We start from the raw sequence: 15,875 nt of genomic DNA, 5'->3' as shown, positions 1-15,875 counted from the left end.
GCCAGCGTGTTTCTTTCACTGGCTCTGATTTCAGGGCCAAGCTGGGCTTCTCTGGCTGGCCCTTTTCCCCTACAAATTCAACACTTTCATGAAATGGAGACATGTGCTGCTACTTTAATTTTGTAATGATTTTTGGGGTATTTAGTTCTAGCTTGGCCTCCTCTTTAAGACAACTGTTTAGTTTTCAAAACTGATTGATGATTACATACTTCTTTGCATGCCCGGTTGGAATAGGTGTACCTGGTCTCTGTGCTGACCTTGCTCCTTTGTCTCCCTAGAACTGATTCTCACTGGAGTGCTGTTCGAAAAGCCCTCTCAGAGGTTGGTTATCAACTGTCTGGTGTTTTGTGTCTAATAATAGTGATGTAATAGCAAGTAAGATACATTTGGTTTGTTACTTGGTAGTTCAGACTGAGTTCAGAGCAGAATAGAGACTGGGGGACAGCAGAGATCATAGCAGATGCAAGGTATACCGAGCATAAGGCATCTCCTGCCTGCTGGGCACATGATCCAAATAGCATTTCTCTTTAGGTCCTTCTGTGTGAGAAGTAGAGCATCTCATCTGTGATATGATTTAAGAGCTTGGGATTATCCTGTGTTCCTCCGGTAGTCTTCTATCATTTTGGGGAAACTGATATTAGATTTCAGCTATTTGAAAAACATAAAAAAAGACATCAGAATAAGAAATGACCCATAATTGTATGAAGAAATTATATAACATAAGAAAATCCTTCCTCTGAGCCCCTAAGCCATCTCCATTAACAGTGTACCGAGTCGCCTTCCTGACTCTACTCCCTCCCTTCATTACAAGGACGTGCTTGTGTGTGGGCGGGCAGAAGTTCACATGTGCAAAGCATCCGTCAATTCCAAGGTGTGGGTCAGATGCACTAGTGACCATTTGTTCACATGTGCCATGGAGCCGCCGGCATAGAACTCAGAGCTCTGTACTCTAGTCACTATGAAGATCAAATTCGTTAGAGAGACCAGGGTTCATGGTGAGTGTCACCCTCGAGGAATTGGGGGCGACACTGCAGTATTTCTTACCTCGAAGGCTGTGTTTTGTATTTTTCTCTTTTGGGTTATGATTGAAATGGTGTTGAGGTATTACACAGACGAAGAGAGGAATGAAAATAAGTCTATTTCCTTTTCCTCTCTTCAGCAGATAAACACGACTGAAACGTTAGCCACCATGGGAGCCATTCCTGCAGGGTTCCGGCCGTCCCTGCTCGCCCAGCTGCTGGATGAAGGTAACATGGGGCTTTCTGTCTCCACTCTTGTAGTTAAGCAGTCAAAACTGAACTTTAATTTTTCTGTTATTGTCAGAAAAGCTGAAGATCCTAAATCTACCCCTCCCATGTGTGTGTCTGTTTAATGCACCTGCATGTGCATGTGTGTTCCTTTGTGATGAGGCCAGAGAACACCATTTGCCTTCCCAAATTGTTTCCTACTGTATTTTTTGAGGTGAGGCTCCCTCACTTAGTTTGGCTACACTTGCTAGGCAGCAAGCTCCAGGAATCCCCTCCATTTCTGCTCTCAAGCACAGGGACCACGGGTGTGTACTGCTGTAGTACACCTGGCTCTTGCCTGTGTTCTGAGGGATAGAACTGAGGTCCTCATGCTCATGTGTAGGTGGATTTTTCTGTCCCCCCTGCCAGCTCCCAAATCATGACATGGAGAGTCCTTATTAATTATAAAAGCCCAGCTGATAGCTTAGGCTTGTTCCTAACTACCCCTTATAACTTAAATTAGCCCATCTTGAATCATCTGTGTGTTGCCATGTGACTTGTGGCTTTCACCTCTTTTCTTGCATGTCTATTCCTTTTAGTCAGTTAGTGACTCTATCCTTCTTCCCAGCTTTCTCTCTGCCCCGAATCCATTCAGCTTTTTTTGCTTATTTGTTTTTGTTTTTCGAGACAGGGTTTCTCTGTAACTTTGGAATTAGCTCTTGTAGATGAGGCTGGCCTTGAACTCACAGAGATCCACCTGCTTCTGCCTCCCAAGTGCTGGGATTAAAGGTGTATGCCACCACCGACTGGCTGTGTTTTGTTAAACCCATCTGAGTGACAAATCTTTACAGTGTACAAAATGATCAACATTTCCCCCTTTTTGTGTAAAGGAAGGGTTTTAACTCTAACATAATAAAATTATAAACAAGAACAAGGGGCTGGAGAGATGGCTCAGTGGTTAAGAGCATTGCCTGCTCTTCCAAAGGTCCTGAGTTCAATTACCAGCAACCACATGGTGGCTCACAACCATCTGTAAAGAGGTCTGGCGCCCTCTTCTGGCCTTCAGGCATACAGACAGAATATTGTATACATAATAATTAAATAAATAAATAAATAAATATAAAAAAATACAAAAAAAAACCAAGAACAATTATCAGGTAAGGATTATATTTACAGTGTCCAGTTCATTTGTATTTGGCATATTTGGAGAAAATATTCCATTATCTATCCTGTCTTGATGAGTCCAAAGCTCTGTGCCTAATTTACCTTCTATCATAACTAAGGAAAACTATAACTATGACTATCTAGTCTTAAACTCCATCAACAACCCCAGAAAGATATATTGTTACCTTAATAAACAGGAAGTACAGATCAAACAACTTCCAAAACTATAGAAATGACAGAGATATCTGTCTTCCTGGACAATCACTCCAGGTTCCTCTGTAGCATTAGGGCATCCATCTTAGGCCTACAGGTCTAGAATATCTAACAAACTTTTCTGTAAAGCAGGAATTTTGAAGGACTGTCTCACCTTCTATTGGCAAAATTAGACAGTCTTTTTCCTTTGTACCTGCTTGTCCAGTTTGTACAGCATATTGTCAGAAGTCAAGGTAAGAACAGCCCCCCCCCCCAGTGGCTAACACATTGAAAACAAACTTCATTTAGAGGTTTTTTGATGTCTAATATCTTTTCTAAAGTAAATTGATGTTGCCAGGAGCAGACATATTTCATTCTCACGAAAAGCTCTATGTTAATAAAACATTTTAAATGCTTTAAATATTCTGTAGGCCTTTGAAGTATTTGAAGATCACCTGTCTATCTAAAATATATCTCTGATTTTTAAAAACATACCTAACATGACTACAAATTTGATTGTAATGGGTGATTAGCTACTAACCTATATTTCTTTATTATCCAAAATAGTTTGTAACAACTTTGAAGGACTAGAACTTTGTTACATTGTTAAGTGAACTGTATATGTACAACACATTAAACAAGAGTGGAAATGTCTATATAGTATGTTCTAACAAAAATTGCCTTAAATTTGTATATGTATACAAAATCCATACCAATGTAAAATATGAGACTAGTGGTTGTTCAAAAGTAGACTCAGCATTCTATCATTTTATGCCATCATTTTTATACTATATCCCCCCTTATCTCTTCAGAAAGAGATCCCTGAATCTAATCTTATTTTCTCAGGTTTTTCCCTGGCCATGACCAAAACCAACTTGAAACCAACCCCCACTTAATGATGACAAACATCTATAACCCACTGAATGACCAAAAACTACCCACCCCATCTCTTAGGGATATGGATGTTACATTCTTTATACTGTTTCCTGATATCTGGGGATGCTGGCATCTTTGGGGGACCCTGAGACTATTAGGATGATGGTCAAGTACTGACTAGACTAGTTTATGAAGCTGGACCATCTTAGCCAGCAGCCTTGAAGCTGTTCTGGATACAGAATTCTGAGGAAACTGCAACAGAAGGCACCCTGAGATCCTGGATCACCTGGGCTACCCATTGGTAGTCTGATACCCTTACTCTGAAAACACACAAACTTTCAAAAGTACCATATGTATCTGTATTAACACAAGTATAGAATGTGCATGTGCACAAGTCAGTTAAAGATGATTTTTTTGTTTTATGTTTGAGCAGGTAAAAGGCATCTATCAACTTTATAATTTGTTTGTACTGTATAATAAAACTGTAATATAAATCCCTATTCATGTTATATGAAAGGATGGCATATATAATAATGTATAATGAGTCATGAGGACTCTGGAGCCCACAAGATTTATCATGTCTAATCTCACCTCAGAGCTGTTCCCATATCAAGGAATCGGCTTACAAGTTACCTGTCCTGTAGTCCTTTTTTTGGTTTCTTCCCCTGTTACTGAGGAGGTTTCCCCTGTTAAAATCTGATCTCTTAATCTGTAATGAATCCACAGCCTTTTATGTTCTGTGGAAGCAAAAGCATAGCCTCTTCTCTAACACAACATGTTTTTTTGACTTCCATTTTGAAGTTAAGACATCTTCAAATATATAGGTTGGTTTAATTTAGCAATTTCCATAGTCTAATGTCTCATTGGATTATGAGCTATATCTTGTTCAATCAAGACTCCCTGTGTATTTCCATCTCTACATGGATTATCCTCCTTTTGTATTACTTTTCTCTCTCTTTAAAGACTTTATTATTTTTAAACTACTTTTCTTTTTGTTTTGTTTTATTTTTCGAGACAGGGTTTCTCTGTAGCTTTAGAGCCTGTCCTGGAACTAGCTCTTGTACACCAGGCTGGACTCGAATTTTTAAACTACTTTTCTATGACTGTCTATACCTATTTTTTCCCTTAGGCCTATACACATTGTTAAACACACTGTAACCTGTTTAGAGATTTTTCTTTCTGAACCTGCTTTATTGCGTATCTGTAACCTTTTCTGTCTACATGAGCAAAATCTGAAACCCACCATTTGGCTTAGCCCATGGTGCACTGGCCGCTCAAGCACGCAGGAAACTGCTGAGAGATGTGTCTCTGTATTGCGGCAAGCACGAGAGACACAAGAATAGGAAACTGCATTTTCTCAATTTTTGTGTGTTTAGAACCTTTTTAAAAGCTTTTTCAGGTCTTACATGAATATACATGGGCAAATGTCTGGTGTCATTTGTAGGTGGACTTTTCTATCCCTCTGCCAGCTCCCAAGTCGTGACATGGAGACTTATTATTAATTATAAAAGCTCAACTGAAGCCAGGCAGTAGTAGGGCACACCTTTAATCCCAACACTTGGGAGGCATAGGCAGGCAGATCTCTGTGAGTTCAAGGCCAGCCTGGTCAACAGAGTAAATTTCAGGACAGGCTCCACAGCTACTGAGAAACCCTGTCTTGAAAAAAACAAAACGAAAAGAGAAAGGAAGGAAGGAAGAAAGAAAGAAAGAAAACAAAAGCTCAGATGATAGTTTAGACTTGTTTCTAAGTAGCTCCTATGATGTAGGATTCCCCTCTGTATGCTATGAATACCATTGGTTAATAAAGAAACTGTCTTAGATCTGCACAGGCAATAGAGGTAGGTAGGGAAAACTAAATTGAATGCTGGGAGAGAGAAGGAGGAGTTAGGAGAAGCCATGGAGCTGCTGCCAGAGACAGACATGCCAGAACTTTATGTGGTAAGCCACTGCCATGTGTTAATGCACAGATTAATGGAAATGGGTTAAATTAGGTGGGGAAAACTAAACTGAATGCTGGGAGGAAGAAAGCAGAGTTACAGAGAAGCTATTGAGCCACCACCAGAGACAGACACACTGAAACTTTGCTGGTAGGCCACGACCTCATGGTGATACACATATTACTAGAAATGGGTTGAATTAAGATATAAGAGTTAGCCAATAAGAAGCTAGAGCTAATGGGCCAAGCAGTGATTTAAATAATATAGTTTCTGTGTGATTATTTTCGGTCTGAACTGCCAGGAAATGAGCAAGTGGCCTCCTTCTTCAACACTCTTGTAATTTAATCCATCTCTAGTCATCTATGTGTTACTACGTGATTCATGGCTTTTACCTCATTTCTTGTATGTCTGTTTCCTCTTGTCAGCTGGCAACTCTGCCCTTTTTCTTCCCAGCATGCTCTTTTCCTCAGAAATCCTGCCTAGCTATTGGCCGTTCATTTTTTTATTAAACCAGTCTGAGTGACAAATCTTTGCAGTGTACAAAGAGATCATTCCACAACACGCATGGCAAGTGCTTTGCTTACTGAGCCATCTCCAGAACCCTGAATCTCACCCCTTGAGGATTCATCTTTTCGTCACCCTCCCTGTGGCATCAGGGGTGGCCATCTGGGTTCCAGCCGCTTTCCTAGTTTCACAAATGGTTTGAAAGAAAATGTCCCCTAAAAGGAATGGCACTATTAAGTGTGGCTTTGTTAGAGGAAGTGTGTCACTGTGCAGGTAGGCTTTGAGGTCTCATATATGCTCAAGCCACGCCCAGTGGACAGTTCACTTCTTGTTGCCTGCTAGTCAAGATGTAGGACTCTTAGCTCCAGCACTATGCCTGCCTGTATGCTGCCTTGCTTCCAACCATGATGGTAATGGACTAAATCCTTAAAATGTAAGCCACTCCAATTAAATATTCTTCCTTTATAAGAGTTGTTGTGGTTATGGAGTCTCTCCATAACAATAGAACCCCTAAGACAGCTGTCCTTACCTCTATCTTTAGCCAACCCTCTCCAGCCTTTCCCCCATTGGTATGTGCCTAATCAGTATTAGCAGGACATCTAATCCTGCTGCCTTTAAGGACCAACCCCCAAGCCCCATCCCATTAAGCCCTGCTCTATAGCAAGACTTTTCCAAAGTATTCTCTCTACCTGTTGTTTGTTCCCTTGTTCATTTTGGGCTTTCCCAGTGCTTAAGAACATCTGTCTATGACCTATTGTAAAGAAGACCCATGGTGACAGGTGTCTTAAGAACATCTGTCTATAAGCTGTTGTAAAGAAGACCCATGGTGACAGGTGTCTTAAGAACATCTGTCTATGAGCTGTTGTAAAGAAGAACCATGGTGACAGGTGTTTTAAGAACTTCTGTCTATGAGCTGTTGTAAAGAAGAACCATGGTGACAGGTGTCATAAGAACATCTGTCTATGAACTGTTGTAAAGAAGAACCATGGTGACAGGTGTCATAAGAACATCTGTCTATGAACTGTTGTAAAGAAGAACCATGGTAACAGCTGTCTTCTGTGTGTACCTGAGCTGCTCAGTTGTCCTTGGAGTGACTTCTTGAGGTTCCCTCTGATAAAGTGGCTCTTTCCCGTGTCTTTCCATCCTTCCCCAGGATTCCTGCCATGGTTATGTTGGTTTCCCCACACCCTTGAAACTACCTGAGTGGAGACAGACTTTCTTTTTGGTTGCCAGCCCCAAATGGAGGAGTCTTGTTAATCATGAAAGTTTGCCCTTTAGCTTAGGCTTGTCTCAAATAGCTCTTACAACTTAAATTAACCAATTTATGTTAACCTACGTTCTGTCACATGGTGTTTCCTCTCTTCCATCTTGCTGGTGTTTCCTCTCTGTCTGGCTGGTGACTCCTTCTTTCTTCTTCCCGGAGTCCTCTCTGTCCTTGGAAGTCTGGCCTAACCTCTTCCTGCCTGGCTATTGGCCGTTCAGCTCTTTATTAAACCACTCTTCACAGTGTAAACAAATATTCTGCTACATTTGAGCACCCTGAAAACTCATGTGTTGGCTTCATGTGTCAGTCCCTCAGCTGTAAGCTAACAAGGGCACTATTCTGATTCTGACTTGGCTCCAGAACTTTTTCTTGAGTGAGTAGTGATTTCTACAATAAGAAGTTCAGTTGTAGGCCTGTGATCCCAGCATGTGGGAGGCAGAAGTAAGAGAACTGGAAGCTCAAAATCATCCTTGGCTACACAGAGAGACCAGCTAGGTATTTATAGGAGACATTGTCTCAAAAAAATAATTAAAAATAAAATTAATTATGTATTATTTTCCTTATCTCTAAAACGTGATTGCAGATTTCTTAAATTTTACACAAGTATTTGAATGAATCCTTATTATCATAAGGCAGCTTTTTGTCTAAGCATCTAGAACTCTCTTAGATCACCTTGAGGTGACCTTAATATATTTCTATCTTAATTTCTGTGTCCTATTTTAATATAGAAGCATATATTGGTCCATCTGCCTTGGAAATTGAATTCTTAGTGAGTACATGGCTTTTCAGAAATTTTTTTTTTGCTAGGTTTGTTGTGTAAAGTATGGATTTAGGGTTTTGACTTTGATTTCTCTTTTGTAAGAAAATAAAGGGGGTGTTATTTTTGCAGGGAACCGGTTTCAAGCAAGCTACTTCTTACAGCCAGAGCTCACGACATCGCAGCTGGCCTTCAGAGATCTCCTGTGGGATGCTAAGGCAGGCACGGTAGGTGTGCTTGCCGTTGGTCAAATGAGAGCGCCCAGTGTCTGCCCTGTGACAAGTGTGTAGATAGCATGTAAAATGGAAATTGACAAATGCTTTGCAGAGAATACACTGTGTATTTCTGAAAGATACTTTATAATTTGAACTTTGTATCTCAACTTTATCTTCCTTTCTCTTCTATTGTTGTTCTCTCATTACAAAAGAAATAATTCTAAGTTTATATTTTTAGTACATTTATTTATTTTACATCCCTGCCTCAGTTTCTCCTCTCTCCTCTCCTTACAGGCCCTATCCCCTACCCCTCCCCTCTGTTCCCACCCCCCAATCCACTCCTCCATTTCTGTTTAGGAAAGGGCAGGTCCCCCATGAGTATCAAGAAAAAATTACATATTAAGGTGCAGTAGGACTAAAAACCTCGCATGGACAAGGTGACACAGTATGAGAAGTAGGATCTCAAAAGCCAGTAAAAGAGTCAGAGACAGCCCCTGATCTTAGTGTTAGGAGTCCCACAAGAGGACCAAACTACAGAACTGTAACATATAAGCAGAATGTCTGTATCAGTCCCATGCAGACTCACTGGCTGTTGGTTGAAACTCTGGGAGCCCCTAGAAGCCCAGGTTAGTTGATTATGTGAGTTTTCTTCTGGTGTCCTTGACCCCTCTCGCTCCTACAATCCTTCCTCTCCCCTCTTCTCCTTGGTTCCCCGAATTCCCCTAATGTTTGGCTGTGAGTCTGTGTCTGTTTCCATCCTCACTGATAACAAGTGGGCCAGGCAGCAGTCTGGTCACAGGAGGCGGACAGTTCAGGCTGCTTATCCGTTACTGCTAGGAGTCTAAGCTGGGGTCCTCCCGTAGACTCCTGAGAGAGTCTCCTGTCCTACACTTCCACTGGACTCTGAAATGACCCCCAGAAGTCCCCTCAGCACTTTCCTCCTCGGTACTCCCCCAGCCTGACTGCTCATGTTCCCATCCGCACCCACCCCTAGTCCACTGACAGATCTCTTGTTTTCCCCTGCCCAGGGAGCTCTAGGTGTCCCCTTTAACCCCCGTTGATACCTAGCCTGTCTATGTCTGCGGATTGTAGTATAGTTATCCTTTATTTTACAGATAATATCGACTTGTGAGTGAGTACATATCATGTTTGCCTTTCCCAGATTTGGGTTACCTTGCTCAGGATGATTTTTTCTCTAGTTCTATCCTTTTGCCGTCAAATTTTCTGTTGTCCTTTATTTTATCAGCTGAGTAATACTCCATCGTGCAAATGTACCACATTTTCTTTATATATTCCTTGGTTGAGGGTCAGACATCTAGGTCGTTTCCAGTTTCTACCTAGTACAGATAAAACTGCTATGAACATAGTAGAGCAAGTGTCCTTATGGTATGATGGTTAAGCATTCTTTGGAGTATATGCCCAAGAGTGGTATAGGCCCAAGATTGGTATAGCTGGGTCTTATGGTAGATCTAAGTTTATATCTTTATCATTCTTTAATTTTTTTTAGAGACAAGATCTCACCATGTAGCTCTGGCTGTTCTGTCATTTTTTTCCTGAAGAAATAAATTTTATATAATTTTTATGTACTTGGGTGTTTTAGCTGCATGTATGTCTGTGTACCACATGTGTGCCTGATACCTGCAGAGGCCCGAAGAAGAAGAAGAAGTTGAGACCCCTAGAACTGGAGTTATAGATGGTTCTGAGCCACCTTGTGGGTGCTGGTAATCTAATCCCAGATATCTGGAAGATCAGCTGGTGCTCTCAACCACTGAACCGTCTCTCCAGCCCTGTCCATCCCTCTATCTTAATTATTCTTTACCTTGATTTTTTTCATATGTAAAAAGGGAGTGATTAATAATAATAGCAATAATTCTTTCAGCAGAGTTATTGTGGGGATTAAATGATAAAGAACGATGTTGGGCACATAGGAACTCAATAAACGTTAACTCAATAAACGTTAGTTTTAAAGTTTGGTGAAGTACCTCTGTTGTGTGATGTTACTGGGGAGATATTTCTGCTCACTCCAGATAAAGATGGCCATGACAGGCCAAAGAAATAATTCTGTGGAGTCCGGTGTGAACCAGCCAGTCGATGGGGCCACTTCAAGAAGAAGCATGGGTGCCTTGTGTAGTTGTGTCACTGAGAAGCCCCACCCCAGCATGGGTTCTCACTTAAGAAAGCTGCACTGGGAATTGTCCCACAACCGCTAACCTACAACTTATAGGCAACCACTCCAACAAGCCTCAGAAAGGGGTTGTCCTAAGTAGGGTTTCTATTGCTGTGATAAAACACCATGAATAGAAGCAACTTGGGGAGTAAAGGGTTTATTTCTTCTTAGAACTCTCAGGTCACCTCCAGCACTGAGGGAAGGCAGGGCAGGAACTCGAGGCAGGAACCTGGAGACAGGAGCTGAAGTGGATGCCTCAGAAGAGTGCCGCTTACTGGCTTGCTCCTTGTGGACAGCTACCGCAGCATAGCTCACACACGTTATAGAAATGACTGGAGACTAGAACACTGATTCCATAGTCGAATCATTTATTTTACCTGTGAGTCCTTCCTGCATGTCCTTTTTATTGCAGTTTGTAAGTAATTAAGGAAAAAAAATGCAGCTTTCAAATATAGCTGTATGAAAATTTACCTCAAATGACTGTCTTTTATATTAAGTGTACTTCACTGAAAACTGTGTATATGTTTGTGTAAAATTCTTGTTTTTTTAAAAATCTATATGTATTTTCTTTTTCTTCCTTTGCTTGCTTGTTTTTAAAACAGGGTCTCATGTAGCCCAGGCTAGCCTTGAACTCTCAGTCTTTCTCCTTCACCTCCTAAGTTCTGAGATTTCCAGAGTGAATTGCTGTTCCTAGCTTTGTATTTATTCTTTTAAGGTGTATTTATAAAAGATGTTTTGTAGCTGGGGTGGTGATGCACTCTTTTGATTCCAGCACTTGGGAGGCAGAAGCAGGCGGATTTCAGTGAATTTGAAGCCAGCCTGATCTTCAAAGCAAGTTCTAGGACAGCCAGGACTGTTATACAGAGAAACCATCTTAAAAAACAAAACAAAAAAAGATGTTATGTAAAATTAATTGATTTTATTATAAATAACAAATAATAGTAATAAATTTTGTGCTTAATTTTCCTTTCAGATTATGTCAAGACTAAGCCGTGTGTCTTTGATTCTGACCCTCTGGAGCTGTAAAATGATTCCTCTCCCAGGAACAAGCATACAGGTTCTCAGTAGACATGTGCGTCTCTGTCTGTTCGATGGTAGTAAGGTAAGAACCAAGTCCACTGGAAGCTAAGTGAAGTCACTCCAGGATAAGGGGAAAGGATTTTATTAGCACCATGTATTTTATATACATACATACACAGTATATACACATTAAGGCTTCTTACACCCATACTGGTTCTGATTACGTAGGTTTAACTCCTGATTCATTGAGTTGTTGGGGGTGATATTGGTATATCACTGGCAATGTTATCTGAGCTAATGTATCTAAGGTACTAATGCTCATCTCCTACTGTTATACTCAGCCCAGGTCTTAACTATAGTATTAAAGTATATAGTATTATATATACGCTGGTGTAACCAACACCTTAAGTAAGAAAACAGAACATTGCCATGTCTACACAAAGTTTTCCATTCTATTCCTCCCTGATTCTAGAGACTGTTTTTCACCCAGTACCAAAAAAAGTCTAAATGATTATTTTAAAACAAACATATCTTTTATGAGAAAATTCTTAGTGCCTAGATAGAAATTTATAGCTTTAACTGCAAATTCTGGGAAGAATAAAGACTCAAAGTAAGTTGTCTAAGCTACCAACTTAACTAAAAACCTAGGAGTGGAAGACTGAGTTAAGCCAGAGAGGGAAGACCCATGCAGAATAGGCATGGCACATTTCATAGACTTAGGTCACAGGCTGTATCCAGATGTTTCTCTCCCACCCACCAGTTCCCAAATAACACTCAGAGGCTTGATATTAATTATATATTACTTGCTAGCTTTTTCATTTAAATTAACCCATAGCTATTAATCTAATTATTGCCACGTGTCTGTGGCATTACCAATCTGCTGGCACGTTGTTCCTTGGGCAACTGGATGGTGCCTTGCTCCAACTCCTCCCTTCTCTTGTATCTCTGTTTGGATTTCCTGTCTGGCTCTATCCTGCCATGCCATAGGCCAAAGCAGCTTTATTTATCAACCAGTGAGAACAACACATATTCACAGCATACAGAGAGACATCCCGCAGCATTTCCCCTTTTCTGTCTAATCAGAATGAAAGGGGAAGGGAATGTGAGCTGAGCAGCAGCATTGGACTCTCTCTGTTCCCTGGTTGAGGTCACAGTGTGACCAACTGCCTCAAGATCTTGTGGCCACATCTAGAGACACTTTCTTACCACCATACTCTCAAGCAATGAGCCAGTGAACCCGACCTTCCTTAAGTTTCTGTGGTCGGTTATTTTGCCGCAGTAGTGAGAAATGGAACAGCTCTACATAGCACTAACAGAAAGATAAGTAGAGAAATCCTGCAAAATCTGGTGGTCAGGAAGGCCAAGTGTCATTGTCAGCTGAACAAAATAAAGAGCCAGCTCACTTAGGACTAACCAGCTCCACCGTTTGCTGGCATGAGACCTGACCAAATGATGTGGCCTTGCTCACACTGTCCTCAGGGTTGATGTGAGGACGACTAAGTGAGTTAATACGAGTGAAACACTTAGGACTCCACTCAGCACAGGAGAGCATGATGTTGAGGGATTATGGTTGCAACTTAGGAGGGTGCTGCAGAGGGAGATGGAGGAGGCGAAAATCAACCAAATGTCCTGGGCTAGACGGGAGGGTAGAGTGTTAAGCAGGCAGGAGGCCTTGGACTTCCACATATGATGGATGAGTTCATCCTTCATTGAACGTGGAATGTCTAATTGTGATCCTCACTTCCACACCTCTGTATAGAACCACTGCCTGTAGGTGTAACCGGTAACCACTGGTGACCAAAAGGAGATGAAGTGCTGTTTGTTTGTTTGTTTGTTTGTTTTAGAGACAGTCTCCCAGATACACCCGGTCTGGCCTTTCAGGTCTGGCCTTTCACAAGAGCTAAGAGGCCAGCTTTGTTTGTTCGTTTGAGACAATGTCCTGCCCAGGCTAGGCTGGAATTCATCCTCTTGCTTCTGCTGGGATTACAAATGTACACCACAACATCATGCTTCAGTTTGAAGTTTAATTTTTTTTATTAATACATGAAAATAATAAAACTTATACCAAAATCATAGATTGTAACTCATAAAACTGATTTGTATCAGATTTCATGTTATAGGTGTATCTAGTAGGAGCACACGTCCTCACACTGTTTATTCTTCCACGAGAAATCTAAGACTGCTGCAAATAAGAGGTGCTGCTGTTGATACCAAGCAAGAACGTGGCATTTGTGGAGACGTCCCCCCCTCCCCTGACACAGCCAAAGTCTCTGAGCAGTTCACTAAAGGGCTCTGGTACCCTAGGTAGCAGGGAGATGGAAAGGAGCCCCGGACTTTCAGCTGGATGCTTCATCTTTGCTGATTTTCTCTTGGTAGAAGGAACTCAGGGCCTCCCGCATGCTGAGCGCATGCTCTGCACTGTCCCCACCCTCAGCTGTATGCTCGGTTTTCTCTTCCTTCTAATCTTTTGTTCTTCTGTTTTCTTTGTCCTATATACACACAGAGAGAGGGGGAAAGAGAAAGAGAGACAGAGAGAGCACCACGTCTATGCTGTTCAGTGCAGCGTTGTTGATGCCTTGGAACTCAGAAGTGCAGGAGTCTCAAAGGCTCCTACAGTGTGGTTTCAAATGAGAAAATCTCGTTTCAGGTTCTGAGCAACATCCATACAGTTCGAGCAATCTGGCAGCCTAAAAAGCCCAAAACATGGACCTTTTCTCCCCAGGTAAGTCATCGCTGAGTGGGTTTCTTTACCTGCAAACTGTGGGACATGGAGCGTGCAGTGCGTAGGGTCAAATGGAAATCTTTGTAGTCTTTGTTTTTCTTTGCCAATTTTGGCAAAAATCCCTCAAGCTCCCAGTCACTGGAGCTGTGATTTCTGTGAGTCGCCTCTCTCAGTGGATTTCAATATTAGGAAATGTCCCCTGATGGAGCAGAAAGCACGAAGTTAAGATTAGGATTGGGGTATTTTCCAGAAGTGAGATCTAGCAACTGTGCTGATGGCACCTGTATTTCCCTTAGGTACAAATCAAAGGCAAGCGCCTCAGGGACGAGTGCCTCACACCCAGATCCTGTCAGGGTTGGGGTGAGGTTAGGGCTTCAGCCAGAGTCAGTTCCACACAGACGCTAGTGAGTCAAGGCTGTCTTGTTCTTTTTACGGTACTGTTTGTGGTTGACTTCTTCCTACCTCTAAGGACTCATTGTTGAGCATTCTCTCCCCTCCCACAACCCACTCCTTTGTTCCACTGTACGCTGGAAGCCCTTCATTTCCCTTCCTCTTACTGCGTCAGGTCTTACTTAGCACAAGACAGAGGGTCAGGAAGAGGGCACAAGCTATGCTGGAGGCTCAGCCACTTCTCTTGATGTAGCAAGTGTCCTCCTCGGTGCCACAACTCCTCAAAGCCCTTGGTTCCCCTCGCACCTGCCTCTAGGGAGCACGTCTTGTCTCTTGGCTCCGACCTTCACTGTTTGCCCCTGTGCACACGCAGTGGTAAGGGTAGGGTTTTCTGTCTTCCAAGGATGTGAGTACAGGCTGCTGGGAAGCGTGGATAAGTATGAGTGGAATGAAATGGAGCACGCCACTTGCGCTAGTCATGTGGGAGCTTACACTAACACCTGTGAATAGCTGCATATCCACTACCGAGGGGCACTGGCCGCAGACACACGTGCACTGTGGTATTTGTCCTTGGTGCTGCCTGTGAGTTGGGGTCTGTGGACCATTCAGTCAGAGTGCAGTGCTTGTGAGGCTCCAAGGGTGTTGGAAGCACGGTGGCGAGAGGAGAGGAGGGTTCATCCCACAGGCCCAAAGGAGACTTTGAGCAAGGGAAACTAAGCCTTGGGGAATGGGTAGGGTTTCCTAGGCAGCGAAGGGGGTATGGTTGTCCAGGGAGATGGAGTGGGTTGAACAAAGGGAACGGGATGTCTGTAAGGCAGGAATAAGGACAAGTGCGTGTTGGTCTTGGCTTTAGCTTTGCTTGCCAACAGCAGTGGTTGTGTAAGTAAAGCATGCAGGACTGGGGACTGACTTACAGTAGTTTGCTTCTTTCCCTGTTCTAAGCAAAAAAAAATCAGGAAAGTTTAAGGTAATTTCCCTGTCAACAGAGACGCTAAATGTTCCTACTTCCAGTCATTGACATGTGAATCTGGTCCATCTACTTTCTATAAAGTTTGTTTGTTTTACATTTGTCTGTTTTAGCACATCTGTGTGTTGGAGGAAAGAGGGCTGCTTGTTGGTTCCCAGCTACTTAAGCCCTGAAATAATCACACAGAAACTGTATTAATTAAATCACTGCTTGACCCATTAGCTCTGTCTTCTTATTAGCTAACTCTTTCATATTAATTTAACCCATTTCTATTAATCTGTGTATCGCCACATGGCTGTGGCTTACCAGCTAAAGTTCCGGCATCTGTCTCCAGTAGCTCCATCTCTCTCTGACTCTGCCCTTCTTCCTTCCAGCATTCAGCTTAGATTTTCTGCCTAGCTAAGTTCTGCCCTCCTATGGGTCCAAAGCAGTTTCTTTATTTATTAATGGTAATCACAACACATAGAGGGAAAT

The 15,875-nt window shown here is 42.2% G+C and overlaps 1 protein-coding gene across 2 annotated transcripts in view; it reads left to right on the top strand.

Annotated features, from left to right (window-relative positions):
* Positions 1–15,875, top strand: part of LOC121465657 (nephrocystin-1) — a 57,071-nt gene that overhangs the window by 22,925 nt on the left and 18,271 nt on the right. Inside the window, exons 8-12 of one of the 2 annotated variants that reach the window (XM_041678961.1) lie at positions 279–321; positions 1,163–1,247; positions 8,053–8,147; positions 11,276–11,404; positions 13,970–14,044. In XM_041678961.1, coding sequence (XP_041534895.1) covers positions 279–321; positions 1,163–1,247; positions 8,053–8,147; positions 11,276–11,404; positions 13,970–14,044 — 427 coding nt within the window. Of the gene's footprint in view, positions 1–278; positions 322–1,159; positions 1,248–8,052; positions 8,148–11,275; positions 11,405–13,969; positions 14,045–15,875 lie in introns of both variants that reach the window. The other variant, XM_041678960.1, reaches the window with a different exon arrangement.

This window comes from Microtus oregoni, unplaced genomic scaffold, assembly GCF_018167655.1.
Source record: "Microtus oregoni isolate MIOR12 unplaced genomic scaffold, Mior012 000031F_ref0000149, whole genome shotgun sequence".
Classification (NCBI taxonomy): domain Eukaryota; kingdom Metazoa; phylum Chordata; class Mammalia; order Rodentia; family Cricetidae; genus Microtus; species Microtus oregoni.
Note: the sequence above shows the minus strand (reverse complement) of the source record. Positions and strands in the feature narration are given on the sequence as shown.